The sequence below is a fragment of the Drosophila melanogaster genome, chromosome X (assembly GCF_000001215.4).
Source record: "Drosophila melanogaster chromosome X".
NCBI classification, from domain to species: domain Eukaryota; kingdom Metazoa; phylum Arthropoda; class Insecta; order Diptera; family Drosophilidae; genus Drosophila; species Drosophila melanogaster.
The window spans coordinates 549,899-569,460 of record NC_004354.4 but is presented as its reverse complement, the minus strand read 5'-3'; the positions used below and the strand labels follow the sequence as shown (position 1 = coordinate 569,460).

The 19,562-nt window shown below is 41.8% G+C and overlaps 1 protein-coding gene across 6 annotated transcripts in view, besides 1 other annotated feature; it reads right to left on the bottom strand.

Annotated features, from left to right (window-relative positions):
- Nucleotides 1–19,562, bottom strand: part of Appl (beta amyloid protein precursor-like) — a 48,544-nt gene that overhangs the window by 9,584 nt on the left and 19,398 nt on the right. For 5 of the 6 annotated variants that reach the window (NM_001258522.2, NM_001258521.2, NM_001258523.2 and 2 more), the window contains exon 3: nucleotides 8,685–8,855. The exons of the other annotated variant lie outside the window; for it this stretch is intronic. In NM_001258522.2, coding sequence (NP_001245451.1) covers nucleotides 8,685–8,855 — 171 coding nt within the window. The remainder of the gene's footprint in view (nucleotides 1–8,684; nucleotides 8,856–19,562) is intronic. 6 annotated transcript variants of the gene reach the window in all.
- Nucleotides 10,480–17,984: a mobile genetic element.

The following is a 19,562-nucleotide window of genomic DNA, read 5'->3' as shown; positions in this document are numbered from 1 at the left end:
ACGACAGCATGTCACTCTCATGGCCCAGTGCCTGACCAGACCGTTCGATGGAGTACATAAACGAGCCCTAGGCTCATGGATACACACACCCTCTTGTCCACACGCCCACACCTATGACGGCACGCAGCAACCCACCCACCCAGAAGGCAGTTGGCTGCGGAAAGTGAGACTCACTTTCGCAGGACTCATTCCGCTCGTCGTCCTGCCTGAAATGTGTTCGTTATACTTGGCTTAATCAAAACATATTCAGCCGAGCGTGAGGCTGTTTAAGTGGCTCGCTTGAGAGAGTTTTTCGCAAATAAGCGCGGCGCAAGTTATTGTAACAGCATTTGATTCTTTTGTTTCGGCAAGCCCCAAACCGACCCAAGCCCCTCCCCCTCCCCCTCCCCATCTCCATCTCCATCACCAAACCCACACACAGCTAACCTAATTGCATGAAAAAACAGAGAGCAAAAAATCCATGCATCGCTGCACCGCCCCAGTGGGTGTGTGAATGCGTCCATGTGAGTGAATGTTCGCTAATGACAGACAAACAATTAAACTTGACATTTCGCCATTGTTTTGTTTTGCACACACACATACACGCACGGCATAATTATAGAAATACCGGACATTATTGCCCTCTCCACGCTTCACGAGTATCCTTGAGCAAGGCAACTACTAGACGGGCCTGAATGCGCGGACATTAATGGTTATATTGTCATCGCCATCGACGTCCTTCAGATTCGTTTCTACATCGTTGGCTACATTTCCATAAGTTCTTTTTGCTCTAAGCAAATGGTAGAACAGGCTATTGAATTCGTTTAGACAAGACTTGCGTATATGTATATATGTATGCTTGTTATGGCAAAACCGATCGAATTTCACCAGCACTTTTTCGCGTTTACTATATTTAATAACTTCTTTACTTCTGAAAACTTCCCAGCATTTGAAATGCGATTACTTAAAATATGAAACTGCATTGCCAACTGCATAAGTGGATTGCCAAAACTGTTGAAAAAAACCTTTTAATTGCGCTGTAATTGCATGGATTATTGAGCAAATTATAGACTACAACGGTCACTGAAAAAGTTGCTCGCGCTTTTAATTGTTAAAACGATTGGATATGCCGCGCAGACCTTTTGAGTATATATTGTTATCCAATTTGCTGTACGAATTGGATTTCCCACCATTGGTTTATTGGCTTGCTTTGCTGCGAAAGTTTCGTGGCCCGCAGACATTTGGTTTATTTATCGCAAATCCAATTTGAAAAGCACGTAAAAAGGCATGCACTGTGTGCCACACATATTATTGTTACAATATTCGTACGATCATTTGTTGAGCTTATGTGTTGTTTTTTAATTCAATCATGACGGTTGTTGTTTTTCCTTCCGAGATAAGTTGGGGTCTACAACCAATTAAGGTTATGCAAAGGCCCGAGCCAAACAAATCCAGATAAGAGGACGAAGCCGAAGTGGTAAGTAAGTGTTTGTTATTAAACATTTCCCTCCGGTCGCTGATGGTGGGCAGTCTGCTAGTAGTTGAGTCTCCAGCAGGAAGCAGATTGGGTGAACCGGCACACCTGGCGGACTGGAGCCCTTTATTGAAAATGATTTTTTAATGTTGGACTGACGTGGTGTTTCATGCTCCCCCGGCCGACCTGGTTCTACTGCGTCGGGTTCGGGAAATTCCTCCATGGCTCTGTACGTGTCGTGGCAAATCATTTTGTGGCAACTTTCTATTTGCATTCTCGTTTTCCTGCTTTATTCGCCTTGTTTTTATTTAAGTTGGACACGCCTCCAGTTTCCTTTCTTTTTCCGCTGCGCAAAAGTCATCTGAAGCATGGCCACGCGGCGTATACGCAATTATTTCTTCTTATTTAGCCTCACGTATTTCTCGCTTATTTTTCTACCCTCATTTGCCCGTATTTTTTTTTTTTTGTTAGCGCTAGAACGCAGCCTTTCAATGACTGTGCGCCGACACTCGGCCTTCGCCTATCATATTGACATTGAAATTGTAAAAATAATTTCCCATACGCCCCGTTGAACGGCAGAGGACTAAAACACAAACACCAACGGTGGCATCAGGGCCAAAAAGGCCAGGAGCTGTGTTATTGTTCCCCGGACTATTTTTGCGGCTTTTTCGTTTTCGCAGGCTTTTTCTCAAACTTTTATGTCACCAGGTCCTTTGAGTCGTTTTGCCAGGAGCAAGCCGAATTCAAGGTGCTATCCAAGTGCGCGTTGAATTTATATAGATGCACACACGTATGCAGGGATCTCTGATCCGTCTCTGTTCCACTGCGCCCACTATTCATCCGCTGGTCCCAGCAGATACGCATTGAACGGTGGGGCCTTGTCATTACGTATGCTCTATGACAACCAACCTCTCTTGGCTTGATTTCTCGATTCGCCAATCGGATTCAGTTAGCTTTGTGTGCGCTGCTCATTTGATTTTGAACTTCTCGAACGGCACAATATGCTGCATTTTAGATGCCCTTGGCTGCAGAAGCACAATTATTATTGGTTGTGTTCCCAAGGCTGCAGGATACCTAATCCAAACTAAGCTGTTGCTGGAGCAGCTTAGCAGGGTTGATGATAATCTAAGTAGTGAAGACAGTACTTAAAGTATTGTAATACACAGCATAGTTGGGAAAACTTTATGTATTGTACAATGGTATGAAACTTCCTAATCAAAAGCATTAATGCAGAATAGATCAGATGCTGATCTTACGCTGATGGAGACTTGATTTAAGTTGTACAAGCTCTCCTCTGCTGTTATACATGCCCATTTCGGGTGCGCCACAAAATGGAACGGTCACTTGCGAAGCACCATCATCCGGCAACCGTACGCCCACCTCCCCGAATCCACTGTCCTGGTGCTCAGGACTCCCAGACTGGGCGCACATACATCACCTTTAATGGGCATTATGTGTAAGCAAGCATTTAACTCTTAATGTCCTGGAACATTAGAAACAATTGAATTAGGGACTCGCACCATCCATTCGACCTCTCCAGGTCTCAGCCCGCTCTTGTCAGTGCAATTTGCAGGCACTTAAGCGAGCGGCCTAGCTGCATACCGGTCCCATTTGTTGTCTTTTTTAGTGGCAGGATGTGCGGCTGTGGGGGCCGTTGGGCCAAGTGGGCTGGGCCAACTATATTTAGCCATATGACTGATGATGTTGGTGAGGAGGACTGATGCGGGGTAAACTATTTAGCGACTAAACTACTTTTTGCCAGCTCAGTGGGTTTCAATGCGGCCATTATAAAGCGTCTCGTAAATATAGTTCGGTTCGTGTCCTTTAACGGTGAGTGGCCAACCTGTTCAGCTGTTCAGTTGTTCATCTGCTCACCTGTCAGCGGCATTATCGCGGGATTAGAGCACATATGAGGAGGCAGGTGAGGGTCCGGATACGAAGATGGGTTGGTAATTACATGGGGTGCTACTGAAGCTCAAATGATGTGCGAACTATTTCAGTCGGCGCCATGGTGCACAAACAACAGCCGCTGTGTAATTGACTCGATGCGGTGTTTATTAAAACATCCAGCCTACGACACTTGAAACACTTGGGCTTAAATTTATTCCGTTTCTTATCCGTATCAATTATAAATTAGTTGAAAGAAATCCAAAAGTAGTTTAGTGTACAGCACTTCTTAACGAAGCATGAAGTTACTGAACTCATTTTAATTTTTTGTTGGCAATGATGGTCATTCAGGTCAGACTACAATTCAATATTCGAATATGTAACCAGGTGAACGTCCTTCTGCCCAATGACTCCCTCTCAAGTTGAAAGCAACTGAGAAACTGACAGCGCATAGTTGGCGCAAGTGCTAGTTGGTCTGTAATCGGCTGAGTTGAAACTTAACAGGGCAACGTGAGAAGCGCAGAGAGAGGCGCTTAGCACTTCCCTTAATTGGGCGATCAGCGAAAGATAAATCGGCGAATTTAAAACAAGCAACGTGCATAGGAGGGCAAGTGCTAGTTGGTCTGTAATCGGCTGAGTTGAAACTTAACAGGGCAACGTGAGAAGCGCAGAGAGAGGCGCTTAGCACTTCCCTTAATTGGGCGATCAGCGAAGGATAAATCCGCGAATTTAAAACAAGCAACGTGCATGGGAGCGCAAGTGCTAGTTGGTCTGTAATCGGCTGAGTTGAAACTTAACAGGGCAACGTGAGAAGCGCAGAGAGAGGCGCTTAGCACTTCCCTTAATTGGGCGATCAGCGAAAGATAAATCGGCGAATTTAATACGAGCAACGTGCATAGGAACGCAAGTGCTAGTTGGTCTGTAATCGGCTGAGTTGAAACTTAACAGGGCAACTTGAGAAGCGCAGAGAGAGGCGCTTAGCACTTCCCTTAATTGGGCGATCAGCGAAAGATAAATCGGCGAATTTAATACGAGCAACGTGCATAGGAACGCAAGTGCTAGTTGGTCTGTAATCGGCTGAGTTGAAACTTAACAGGGCAACGTGAGAAGCGCAGAGAGAGGCGCTTAGCACTTCCCTTAATTGGGCGATCAGCGAAAGATAAATCGGCGAATTTAATACGAGCAACGTGCATAGGAACGCAAGTGCTAGTTGGTCTGTAATCGGCTGAGTTGAAACTTAACAGGGCAACGTGAGAAGCGCAGAGAGAGGCGCTTAGCACTTCCCTTAATTGGGCGATCAGCGAAGGATAAATCCGCGAATTTAAAACAAGCAACGTGCATGGGAGCGCAAGTGCTAGTTGGTCTGTAATCGGCTGAGTTGAAACTTAACAGGGCAACGTGAGAAGCGCAGAGAGAGGCGCTTAGCACTTCCCTTAATTGGGCGATCAGCGAAGGATAAATCCGCGAATTTAAAACAAGCAACGTGCATGGGAGCGCAAGTGCTAGTTGGTCTGTAATCGGCTGAGTTGAAACTTAACAGGGCAACGTGAGAAGCGCAGAGAGAGGCGCTTAGCACTTCCCTTAATTGGGCGATCAGCGAAAGATAAATCGGCGAATTTAATACGAGCAACGTGCATAGGAACGCAAGTGCTAGTTGGTCTGTAATCGGCTGAGTTGAAACTTAACAGGGCAACTTGAGAAGCGCAGAGAGAGGCGCTTAGCACTTCCCTTAATTGGGCGATCAGCGAAAGATAAATCGGCGAATTTAATACGAGCAACGTGCATAGGAACGCAAGTGCTAGTTGGTCTGTAATCGGCTGAGTTGAAACTTAACAGGGCAACGTGAGAAGCGCAGAGAGAGGCGCTTAGCACTTCCCTTAATTGGGCGATCAGCGAAAGATAAATCGGCGAATTTAATACGAGCAACGTGCATAGGAACGCAAGTGCTAGTTGGTCTGTAATCGGCTGAGTTGAAACTTAACAGGGCAACGTGAGAAGCGCAGAGAGAGGCGCTTAGCACTTCCCTTAATTGGGCGATCAGCGAAAGATAAATCGGCGAATTTAATACGAGCAACGTGCATAGGAACGCAAGTGCTAGTTGGTCTGTAATCGGCTGAGTTGAAACTTAACAGGGCAACTTGAGAAGCGCAGAGAGAGGCGCTTAGCACTTCCCTTAATTGGGCGATCAGCGAAAGATAAATCGGCGAATTTAATACGAGCAACGTGCATAGGAACGCAAGTGCTAGTTGGTCTGTAATCGGCTGAGTTGAAACTTAACAGGGCAACTTGAGAAGCGCAGAGAGAGGCGCTTAGCACTTCCCTTAATTGGGCGATCAGCGAAGGATAAATCCGCGAATTTAAAACAAGCAACGTGCATGGGAGCGCAAGTGCTAGTTGGTCTGTAATCGGCTGAGTTGAAACTTAACAGGGCAACGTGAGAAGCGCAGAGAGAGGCGCTTAGCACTTCCCTTAATTGGGCGATCAGCGAAAGATAAATCGGCGAAATTAATACGAGCAACGTGCATTGGAACGCTTTCTTGGGCAGCGAGCTAGGAACTCTTTGCCCACACAAACGCACTTCCACTCACAATTGGTACAGAGGGAAATTGGAGGGTGCTTTTGGCGCTATTCAAATACAAGCGTTTCTCATTAACGTTCTGTTCCGTGATCAAGTCACTTTATGAGACCTGTAGCAGATGAGCTTACGGTTCCCCCGATATCAGACACAAGTAGTTAATTGAATTTACTTGCGATTTATGTTTGCAAATCGCAATTTTCAGCCACTCGCCAAACAGTCTCACTTATCATTATTAACCCAGAGCTTAGACGACTTCTGCCACTGATTTTGCCACGATGGCAACTGGAAGCGGATGTAATTTAACTCATAAGCCCGGGCAAACACCGCAGGTATCGGAATATTTTCTTTTTGGAAACAACTCCCGGCTTAGTGTAATGAATGGGACAACATTTTTAAGCATGACACTGCAAGGAAACACAGCTTGAATTAATTTCTGTTTAAACTGCAGAGCGAGAAAAGCGGAGGAGTCGGGGCTAATTGAAACGAAACCAAAACAAGAACCCATCGCTGCCACAAAATTGGTACAAAATTATATGAGTAAATACAAACACGCTGGCCAGGGCAGTTGGGCAGCCGGACAAAAGGACAACAAAAAGCTTTTAATTAATTTCTTCCTGGCAGCGGCAAGGTGAAACCAAATTACAGGTCCGATTGAAAAAGTGCTGGCGTGATTTATTTGCGAAGCGAGAGCAGCGGAATCAAGCGAGTGCAAAAACCGCCTGCAAACAGCGAAAATGGCCGGGCCGAAAATATTTAAGGTGCAACTTCCGGAGCCACCCCACCACTGGAGGCCACTGGGGACACTAATGGGGAGTAGGGACTCCGCCCTGTGATTCCACTCCATGGCTGAGGCCTGCGAGGGTCCTGTCCCAGTAGTGGCTGTATCTGAAGGTCTGAAGGTTTGAAGGCCTTTCATGCCATCAGCAGCGGCGAAAAGCAGGACAGGGGCGGATTGTGTGCACCTGAAGTACAAGGTGGGCTTGGTCAGCTGCTCTTTTTGGCCACTCGTCACACTGTGCTCGTGCTCCCCATTTTGCAGCACAACGCAATCGACTTGCGGTCCCCAGTCCCTAGTCCCCGAGTTCCTATGCAAAGGAAATGGACGTCAAGGACTGAGTTAACCTTCTTAAATCGGCGAAATCAGAGGAAATAGTTATTAAAAAGCACACACTGGACATTTGAACCTGGCTGAGCCCATATTAAAGCCATAAAGCGGCATTCCAGGAACACATTCGTTTCGATGGCTGCAACTCTTCAGCTTAATTGCGATTTTATTGGATTTTATAACCAGTGAAGCCTGCGGCGTGATCGGGGGCAGAAACGTGGCAAAACATTGCCACCGACGTAAATTAAGCACGATAAATAAATTATCATAATTATAAAATATGCGAGCGGCAGCACGGATAACAGATAGCGGCAACGTCGAATAAATCCGCCGTCGAGAATTACATACAATATCAACGCGACCAAGGACAACAAAAGCCAGCCAAAGAAAAACCAAATGCATTGGAATGGAACGAGCTCCAAATGAAAAACCAATACAATATTTGTCATTTACATGCATTATACACGGGTATGCGTGTTATTTCGATTTACGTTGTGGCAACACAGCAACTGCAGGCGACAGCCGAGGACTCAAATCGGAATCCTGCCGCCTACACGGAGTGGGGGAGAAATTTGCATGTCAGAATCAAATGCGACAGTTTTGACAGCTTGCCGCGCTCATTATTTGCATACAGATGATCGTAATGACGCCGGCGATGTGTGGGAATGGATGAATTGATGACGCCCCGGGGACTGGGTCCCGACCAGACCTGGTCTGACCTCACCCGACCTGCCCTTAAACCACATCCCGAACACGTGTTCTCGTCCGACGAAGCGCAGCATTTGTCTGGGACTGAGAGCTCCACCAGAACACATGTGGCATCTTGTTCTGAACGCAGGCCAACAAAATAGCCATGGACATGCCCAATCCGAACTTACAAGGACAGACATATGGACCGCTGTGATTTCATTTGCCCGATACCCATTCACTCAACTACCATATTCCATATTTATCAATTATTATGGAGCATTTGACGAAGCTGATGATGGTGTAACAACAACATCCCGAGGAGGCATGAGTTCAAGAGAGTGGGAGGTGAGTGGAGACTGAGCTTACATTAGCCATCGTCTGCGCAAAGAAAAATTTAATTAAAAAGTTCAGGAAATGGAACGGAGGACAAAATGTTGACTGCGGAATGCCAATTTATGACAGCGATGACGGGGGGGCCACGGCTTCGATGCAAGATACACACACACATGCGACTTCGGAAATGGGAGATGTGAAACAGAAAACGGGAAGAAGAAGTCCCGCAAAATGCAAAAACGAAAATTAATGGAAAATTAATTAAGTGTCGTTTAATGTTGTGTCAATGTAAACGCTTTCAACGCAGCGCAAATTAAATTGTTGATGCCACATAGTAGGACCACTCAGTGCTCGCTTCCCGCCCTCCCTTTCCCACGATTGGTGGCTGCTTTTGATTTATTGGTTTTATTTCCCTGCGTTTCCCCTGCTCCATCCTGGAGTTTCTGTAGCGTTAGCCAGGCCATTAAATTACATTTTGCCGTCGCACCCATACTTGACCACATGGCGTATGCGCAATCCGCACGAGGCAAGCAGCAACTGAGAAGTTTTCCATATGCGAAGTGCAATGGAAATAGTAATTTTTCATGCGGCTTCTCTTTGGCTCTTGCTGCAACCCGATAAAAGGGGCACAAACTTACCTTCTTGCAGTAATCAAGCAAATCCATTTTATCACGCAAACATGTGGGACCGGTTGTCTTCTTGCTAAGGTCCGTCACCCAGCGTCCCTCCTCGGAAAGATACTGCGGCTGGTAGATTTGTCCGGCCTCACAGAGAACGGCAATCTGGGGCTCCCATCGCGGCGATGCGGCCTGAAAATAAAAGTATTGGGAGAAGAGGATCAAATATTTGGAAATGCCAGCAGTGCGTATGCGTAATGTGTGATTAGCGTGTACACACTGATGTTTTTTGGTGCAAGTGTGTCTTCAACTCAAGCTTTTTTCGTTTTTACGTAAGTACGATTATGATGCTGGAAAAAGCCAACGACAGCAAACAACAGACAGGGACCGGCCCAGGCACATTAATCATGTGACACATTGTACAGGCACAACCGATATTTCTCAGCTCCCAGTTCGTGGCAAAGCGATACAAAATAATGCCACATCGTTTGGTGAATCAGATGCCACTGATACTGGTGATCCTAGAAGCCCGGCAGCCAAAGACAATTAGTGGCCTTCATTAGAGGGCGTAGTGGGGTCGGATTCGTGGCCAGTTAAGCGCCCAAAAACAGTCCGAGCGATGATGAATGCCCTCGGAAAACTATGCATAACGCCATTGATTGATACATTGATTGATTAGGACAATTTGCGAGGAACAACAATCACAACGCAAAATGGAGCTATGCCGCGAAAACGGAAAGATACTCTTAACTTCAGTCAAAAGAATTTTGCTGAAAAGGAGCCCGAGAGTTCTCTTGTTATAGATACAGATTCATTTTCTCGCCTATACTCTCTTTTTTTTTAAAATATCAAAGATTTCAATTTTGTATCTATTTTCGAAAGGAGAGACAATTCCCAAGCAGAATAAGTGGTGTCCTGCAGCGAGTTTGCAGACAATGCCCACGCTAATTGCACTCAACGCGAGAGATTTTCCCTCTCTAATTATGAACAGACAACAATGAACGTTTCTCAGACCTAGTCTTTTCCTTTGAGATGACTAAAATCGGCGCTTTATTTAAATTTTTTTCGAGCTCACATTTAAACTGGTGAACACTTATCTGTCCGCTTTTCCACACAGCCTGCAGCCTACTCTTTTGCCAAATGCCAGAGATTCCCGGAATCCAGTAAATGCGCGCACCAATTCACGAACTTCTTTGAAGAATGGATGGATGCTGCAGATCTTTCCTACGATGTCGGAAATTGGTTGGGCTTTAATTTAGAATCTAAATGGGCGAAGGTTATTAGGCCTCATGGTAGTAATAAACCAAAAGACATTCATCAAACGTACTATTCGATTGCTAGAAAATAAAGCTGTTTTACAAATAAATATTGATCTGAAGCCCCGCGAACGTGCCATCGCATGGAGAGGGGTAAGAAACAGAACCTTGAAAACTTCATTAATAAAACCGTTTGCCTCTGGGCTTGTATCGAGAAAAGGAAATCCTACTTCCGGTTGCCAGGGCAGCTGAAATATGCATTACTCCCCCACTCGTTTCTCGCCCTCCCTTGATGAATTTTCCTTGTCCTCGCTTGCCAGTCGAGCAAAGTGATGAGATGTGCTGTGTTTGCGTGCGCTCAACTATTTCAAAAGTAATTAAGTTGGCAAGAAGGCGCCAACGGAGCTTGGGATCAGCTTTTGTTTGCCCGTTTTGGAAGTGAAAGAATGTAGCTGGAGGGGTATGGGGAATACGTCGGGAAAGCTGGAGCCAGAGGTCGGAGGTGGGTCATCTAGTTTTCCAGGCAATCTAATAATTCAACCATACGGCCAAACACACACTGTAATGATGAACTCCAATTAAGAACACAAGTCCGTTTTAAGTTTAAGGCAGCCGTCGGGCTGACATATATTTATTCAATTTCTTCTTTTGATTTTAGAGTAGGCAGAAATGGTTCTGTCAGCTCAACGTCTACAGAGTCTCTCTCTGATTTTACAGTTTTTTATATATTTGGACTTAGGCTAATCCGCGTAGCTGCGCTGCCGGGTACGCCAGCAGCGGAGCAGCGTTCTTATGTATATCTTATATATCTAGGCTTATCGGGAGAGCGAGATATGTATGTACGTATGTAATATGTATTTGGTCGGCGTGTGAATGCTGACCATGCACTTATACTTTTTGCCTTCGAGTGGGTGATCATGTTACATCCGCCCTGGCCTAACTGCGTGCATAAACATAAACATAAACATAGCAACAAAGTGCTGCCATAAGTTAATATGCTATTTTATTTAATTGTTCTTAATATTGCATAGGCACATACTACATCTCCCTCCTTTTGAAAAATAACGTAACCTAGTGAAGTTATTTTGATTATTAAATGCAAATTATTTTATTTTTATTTTTATTTTGTTTGTGTTTTTGTTTGAACAACAATAGTTGATTTTATAATGCAAAGATAAAAATATACGTAGTGTATGGAAAATTTGTATAAATGATTAAGGAAAATATAAGTTTAAATTCAATCATGAATGAAATTTCTTTAATCTATCTTTATGAACTATTTGTTTTTTGTTTTTATTAGTAAGTAGCGTAATATTGTTATTATCTCCTATGCTTTCTATCTTATAGGGCCCCGTATATTTAAAGTCTAATTTATGACCTACCTCATTTCTTAGTAAAACTTTATCTCCTACTTCTAATTCTATGTCTTTTACTTTTAAGTCATAATTTTCTTTATTTTTTTCTTTGTGTGCTTCAAGAAGTTTTCTTGCTCGAGCATATGCTACCTCTAACCTATATTTACTCTCCTTAGCGTAATCATCTATGTTATATATTGGTTCTATGCTATGTAGTTTATTAAAATGTTTTGGTAAATTACTTGTTCTACCGAAAACTAATTCATATGGACAATAATTATGTACCATAGATTGGGTCGTGTTGAAGCAGTATACGAAATATTGAAGCCATACGTCCCAATCGGTTTTGTCCGTCGATATGTAGGATCGTATATACTCGTTTAAAGTTCTATGACTTCTTTCTACTACTCCAACTGTCTGGTGGTGATGAGCTGTTGATGTTATATTTTTTATTTTCAAATATTTACACAGGTCAGTAATTATTGAATTCTTATACTCTGTTCCCATGTCCGTTATGAACGTCTTCATTGGACCGTACTTTAGAATAAAAGATTCAAATATAGCTTTTGCGACTGTTTTTGCGCTTTTATTTGCTATTGGTATGGCAACTAAGTACTTGGTTAAATCACATATGAGAGTGACTGCGTACTCGTTACCATTTTCTGACTTGGGTAGTGGACCAATTGTGTCCACAACAACTCTATCGAAAGCATGTTCTGGTGTTTCAGTTATCGTCATTGGAGTCTTTGTGTGCTTTGTTGTTTTTGCTTTTTGGCATTTTTGACATTTTCTTACGTACTCTTTTATGTATTTACTCATATTTTTCCAGTAATAATGTCTTTTGACCTTGGCCAAGGTTTTTGTAATGCCTGTATGCCCTCCTTGTATTGGATCATCATGTAATGTAGACAATATAGCTTCTTTTTCTTTTTCATTATTTATTTGGGTCACCGGGTTAAGTAGCGCTACTTTTAAATTCTTTAATATTTTATTGCCCATATTTTTAAATTTATCTATTGAAACGTGTTCAAAGATTTTTTTCCACGGTGCCATTTTGATTTGGCTGATATCATATATACCGGCCTGCAATTCAAGCCTTTGGAGAAATTGATCTAAATCAAGAATTCCATTAGTATAAAGATCACCAACATCATATCTTGCAATAATTTTCTTTCCATGTTTAAATAAACATATCGAGTCATTCAATTGCAATGTCACTACTTTTCGTACCTCGTCATTTGTTATGACTTCGTATACGTTGGGCTCTGAAGCTATTTCTTTGGTTTGCTTTTGCAAATCCAATTGTTCTTTTCCTGCGCAGGATTTTTGTCTACTTTGAAATCTTGTAGTGACTTTTAATATATTTCCAGTTATATCTTTTAGCTCTTTGATGGTTATTCTTGATAACGCATCTGCTACATGATTGTCCTTGCCCTTTAGATACTCTACTGTAAAATTATATTCCTCTAGTTCAAGCCTTATTCTAGTTAATTTAGAGCTGGGGTTCACCATCGAGAATAAATATGTCAATGGTCTATGGTCTGTTTTCACAGTGAAATGTTTTCCGTAAATGTATGGTCTGAAATGTATTATTGCCCAATGAATTGCTGCTAACTCTTGTTCTGTTGTACTCTTATTGCTTTCACCTTTCGTAAAAGCTCTGGATGCATAAGCAACTGGGAGTTGGTGGCCATTATGGTTTTGAGTTAAAACTGCGCCACACGCTTGCTTGCTTGCATCTGTTGTTATGCAAAATTCTTTGCTGAAGTCTGGGTACTGCAAGAGTGTTGGGTTAATTAGCTGAGATTTTAAATGTATGAATGCTTTTTGACATTCATCTGTCCACTCGAATGGAACATTCTTTTTACATAATCTTGTTATGTGCCGCGAATAGTCGGCGAAATTTTTGATAAAACGTCTGTAGTAATTGCAAAATGCTACAAAACGTCTAGCGCTGTCCGCATCATGTGGAACTGGGTAGTTCTGAATGACATCATATTTTTTGTCATCCGGCAAAATTCCTTTGTCTGTGCATTTGTGTCCCAAAAATGTGACTTCATGCATGAAAAATGAACATTTTTCAGGATGTAACTTTAGGTTGTATTCCCTGCATTTACCAAAAACTTCAGTGAGGTTTTTAAGCATATGTTTTTCGGAACAACCTATGACTATTAAGTCATCCATATAAAGGAATGCTTGAGACGGTTCTATTCCGGAGAATGCTATAGTCATCATTCTTTGGAATGAATTAGGCGCTATTTTTAAGCCAAATGGCAATCGCGTGAAACGATATGAGCCATTGCTGATTGAGAAAGATGTTATATCTCTCGAGCCTTCATCCAGTTCGATTTGATGAAAACCTGACATTAAATCAAGGCAGGAGAAATATTTTGCTCGACCAAGTTGGTCCAAAATATCATCTATTCTCGGTAGTGGAAATTTGTCAGCTAAAAGTTTCTTATTAATTTGGCGATAGTCTATTACTAATCTCCATTTCTTTTTATCAGAATTCGGCCTTGACTTTTTGGGTACTAATAGCAAAGGGCTATTGTACTGTGAAACTGATGGTTCAACTATTTTATCTTTTATTAATTTCTGAACTTGGGCTTGTATTTCTTCCACTTGACTATGAGGACTTCTATAATTTTTCGTGTATACTGGCTCATCATCTTTTAATCTCAACTGTTGTTTATAAAAATTATTAACTGTTATAGGTTCTGATTCTAATGCAAATATATCTATATATTCGCTGCATATATTTTCTAATTGTGATTTAAACAATTCGGGGAAATTTTTCTTTAATTGAGATAAGACAGTTTTATTTCTGTGTTCACTATTTGCCTGAACTACATTGTAGTTCGAAAGTGGCTCATATTTTAGAGTGTCCATATTGACTAATTGGTCGGAATCGGTTGTATTTAAAATTCGGACAAATGTATTACTTGATGTTGCGATTGTATTTGCAACATAAATACCAGTTTGAATTTCCTGGTTTGGAATTAAAATGTTATCATCTTTTGATGATACTATTAATCTTCGGACAACTTGGGATCTTGCTGGTAATAACGTTGTGTTAATACCAGAGCTGTATGCTATGGGAATATATATTGGAAATTTCAAATTGTTTGGTCTAATTATAAACCAATCTTCTTCTTGGTTTAAATCGATTTGGCAATTATATTTTTTTATGAAATCTATTCCGATTATTCCATCACACGGTATTGGAAAGTTTTTATCTACTAAATGAAAATCGTGTGGGATAACGTATTTACCTGTCTGTATCTCAATAAAAGTCTGTCCTCGAGACTGAATTTTCTGTTGGCCTATGCCTTGAATGTTTATTTTATTGGTTATTTGAATATTAGAAAATTTGTCAGAGTTCTCTTTGAGAATAGAGATATCTGCACCTGTATCAAGTAGAAAAACTAGTTTTACGCCTGTTTTGGCATGAATGAATGTAGAAAATATGTTGAGATTATAATTGATGGTGTATACTCTACGATCTTCTTCTACTGAGTACCTAAAGGCTGTTGCGAGTTTCCCTGTTCTTGGATTACTCGTACATTGGCATTGTTTCTGTTGTAGTTGTTCTGACTGTTGTTACGGCCTCTGTTTCCATTATAACGGCCTCTGTTATAGCCATTATAACGGTTATTATTTCCATTATAGCGGTTTTGATAACCGTTATTCTGGTAACCGTTATTTTGGTAACCGTTATTTTGGTAACCGTTATGGTAGTTGCCTCTAATACTATTGTTATTAAAGCCTCTACCGCGGTTACTACCTCTATTGGCATTTCCGTATCCTCTATTGGGTCTGTTACCTCTAAAGTACATCACTTTATTGATGTCACCGGTAACTCTTGTACTCGTTCTTATGTATGCGCTTATCGCTGCATCCATAGTGGTGCAAGTCCCTGCTTCCAGTACTGTTTTGATACTTTCGTGCTCAGCACGATGTATCATGGTTTCAATTGCCTCTTTGGTGCTTAGACCAGTGGCATGTTCTAGAGGTATACCCTCATCGATATAGGAAGCTTCTAAAAGTTTTCTCAGGCTATCAACTTCAGCGGTAAATTGCGTTGCAGTTTTACCTCTCTGCTGAACTGTTGCTAGCTTTGCTTTGACATTACTGGATGTCTCACCGACAACTACTTTCTGCAATTTGTTTATAATTGATGGAATTGTCGTTTCATTGTCAACTGAGTTCAAAATTGTGCCAACTATTTTTGACTTAATGACCTCAACTGCAATGTCTTCAAATGGTCCCTTAGCTAGGTCTACCAATTTGATTGCCTTAATGAATCTTTGTAAATGGATCTTTTGCCCATCAAATTCTGGCACTGTGCAGGCGACTTCCCTAATGTAAGACCTAATGGCAGCTGCTTCTTCTGCCATGGTTAAGTTATTTTCGGAGTCGGCTGCGTTATTTGTTTTATCGTCGTTCTTCAGCATTAATTTTGCTGGTATAGTTAGATCGTGAAGATCTTCCTCTTTAATGTCTTCCTTGACTATAGTCCTATCTTCCTCGTCAGAGTTAGTGCTGTCTTCATTCAAATTTATTCTTAGTGGGGTGTTTACTATGGTTGGAATTTCTATCTGGAGACTGAATTTATTTTTTATAAATATTAATTTTTCTCTTAATGTCACCAGTAGGTTCAAAGCCTTAGCACACTGTTTGCGTTCCAAATTCTTTCTATTTTGTTGGATCAACTCTCTGATTTCATTATAACTATTTACCAAGACTTGGGCATTCCTATTGATTGTTACAGCTTGTGTTGATCTGTTTTGCGTTAAGCACTTATAGGATTTTCTGAAATTTTCATTTTGATCTTTTATCTGATCAACAAGCTTTTCCCAGTCCATGCTGTGGTATACTCATAACTTCAAATTTATTCATTTGTATATATTTTTTTTTTATGTAGATAAATTCAATATTACGTTTTATATTTTTTTTTTTATTTATTATTTTTTTTTTCATATAATTTTTCTCATATTTTCATTCATAATTGACTTTATTAAAGATCTTCCTTAAATATTATCTATACCGTTAGCAGTGCTACGGTATCGTTTCTTAAGACACTTGTTATGCAGTTTGTATATTTTTATTAATGCATTGGATACCATAATTAATGCAATTACAATTAGTATTATGGTTATCCAGAACAAGTCTGCATTTTGGACTTCTACTTTATTTATTACATTGGCTGTAGAGTCCACAGTTTTAGTGTCTATTAGACCCATTTTGGGTATACTAATTTTATATTTTGGAGAATAGAATAGAAAATTTCCTTTGTATATACTTTTATTTTCAGTTTTACTTATTTCATTTGTCTCTATAGACATTTATGTTTGGAATTATCTATTTATAAAATCTTTCAATGTTCGCAAGAGTAAAAAAAAATTGTATTTTACATTGTTGCCTGCCTGATTCTAGCTATGGCTTCACGGGCCATATTGGGTTAACAGGGCATAATAGTATATGCTCCGTTTTACAATATTTCTTACAATTTTTCTTATCTATATATATTTTATATTTACTTTATATTTATATATATTTATTATTATATTCTGCTGTTGATGATGCTCATCAGGTGTCAGCTGGGCGTCGCCGGGGGTGGCACGCTGACACTCCCTCGCTGCTGTCTATTTGTTGGGTGTCAGCTGGGCGTCGCCGGGGGTGGCACGCTGACACTCCCTCGCTGCTGTCTATTTCTTCGCCGCTGAAGACGTCGATGGTCGCTCACAAGTCCCCAGGCAGTGGGGACTCCAGATTCCTTCGCAGCCAGGGGGGCAGGACTTCTTTGGTTTTGTTAATGCTGGTGCTGGTGCTGGACATGCCTGGTATTTTGGAACTTCATTAATTGTGGGTATATTTTTAATATTATCTGAGTGAGTTTTCTCGAGCTTATGGGTCTTTAATTCTTGCTGATATTGCAACAAGTGGTCTAGCTCTGCATGTAGCTTTAGAGCTTTCGACCAAACCGGTGGCGTTTGCTGACCGTATATTAGCCACCTTACGTGGGCTATACGTTTATTCAGCTTAGTTTTCAAACCGCCACGGTGTTTGCCCATACTCAATAGAACTCTACTCACTCAGATTTTTCCTTGGTTTTTGCAGTTCCATTTAATTAGTCCAGTCTTCTTCCAGTCCAGTGTTCCTTTGTTCCTTTGTTTTCACCAGCTTTGGTCAATTCGTCCAGCGTTGGACGACTGTCACGGTCGCCATGTAATGATGAACTCCAATTAAGAACACAAGTCCGTTTTAAGTTTAAGGCAGCCGTCGGGCTGACATATATTTATTCAATTTCTTCTTTTGATTTTAGAGTAGGCAGAAATGGTTCTGTCAGCTCAACGTCTACAGAGTCTCTCTCTGATTTTACAGTTTTTTATATATTTGGACTTAGGCTAATCCGCGTAGCTGCGCTGCCGGGTACGCCAGCAGCGGAGCAGCGTTCTTATGTATATCTTATATATCTAGGCTTATCGGGAGAGCGAGATATGTATGTACGTATGTAATATGTATTTGGTCGGCGTGTGAATGCTGACCATGCACTTATACTTTTTGCCTTCGAGTGGGTGATCATGTTACATCCGCCCTGGCCTAACTGCGTGCATAAACATAAACATAAACATAGCAACAAAGTGCTGCCATAAGTTAATATGCTATTTTATTTAATTGTTCTTAATATTGCATAGGCACATACTACAACACACACCCGCAGATTTCGGTTGTCCGATGCCCCTTCAAAGAGTGTGAGTGTGTTTGTTTATGCAGATTATGTTTGGCTTGTGCCCGACTCAGAGCTGCACTTGTTGTTGCTGCCCTGATGTGGTGTTGTGCTTGCACTAACGCCAACAATGGCAGAGCCGGGCCGGGGGTGTGGGGTTTTCCACGAGTCAGGGGAGGGGCGCAATAATAATGTCGCTAGCCAGGCAACGCAGTGTGCAAGCACAGACATACATTTGTAGCACCGATAGAGTTTTCGGGCTAAAACGGATTCCCCGATGGGAAAATATCCATAAAAGTAGAGCATGTCCTGTGCCAATTATGCGGAATATCCTATTGCCTCTATCCTCAAATAGGAGCTGAACCACGCATTCCTGGGTCAAGGACCGGGAAAGGCTTTTAATGCACGTTTTATCAAGTAGGATATAAAAGTATATATACATATCTAAAAGTGGGGGAGCTTGTACAGGAGCCGATGCTTAAGAAAGCCAAATATGTATAAACCTGGATAGATTGAGGCTTCACAACGTGACATTTTTATAGCGTGATCCTGAAATCTATTCTACTCGAATATTGATTTCGACACGCAAATTTCAATCGCATTTAGATGCGATAGATGAGATCGAAAATGTCCCTAATAGTGTCCAAAGTTAGCCTTGCGTTGAACGATAGACAATATCGCCTGAGGCATGCGGTTGCCCATTGGTCATACTGGGAAATCAGAAGCAGCAGCACCAGGATTTTAATTGGGAGGTGCTAAAAGGACCATCCTGCGACCAAGTGCAACAGCCAAAACCCTGCGCCCACGGACCTAATCTGTCGCAGCTTCCGTTTGCTGCCGTCGTTTCACTTCCTCTACTCGCGAATGGCAATCTGGTGAAAGGCAATCAGGATGGAAGCCCCCTTCAGATCTGTCCTGTTTTCTGAACAAGCTGAAAGGGCGACAAATTGTAATGAAATGCACGCCTGAGTGTGTGTGCGCGTTTGTCTCCCCTCTCCAAAACGAGTTGGTGGGTATATGTGCGATGGGTTTTGCTTGTTTCCCGACCAAAAGGAGCGGAAAATCACGCCTAATCGGGCACAGAACAGGAGATGAAGTCGGTAAATATGGAAGATAGTGAAGAGCCATTATTAACTGGCGCGAAGTCGAACGATTCACCCCTTTATCAAGCCTCGAGCTTTATTGGAGTTTACCGCAGGAAGTAAGGGGACCGGAAATCCGCAGCAAACCCCGTTTCAATACAAGATCGAAGATCTTCGATTCCACATAGTTGATTGTACTGAAACGGTACTTGGGAACTATAGTTACAATATATGATAAATTAACAAGTTATATTTTGATACTAAGATCAAAAGTGTAGGGAGCGTAATGCCGCAAAAAGTAAAAGATACAAAGCCAAGAACAAAGCAAATGACCAATAACTAAATAGCTCAGGGGATTCGTATAATGGCAACAGAGGAGTAAAAGCAACCCGAATACGGAACACAATAATGCAAATGTTTACTCCACCGTAATTAACTTAAATTTATGACATTTTAATTTGCCCGAGCGGGTCACT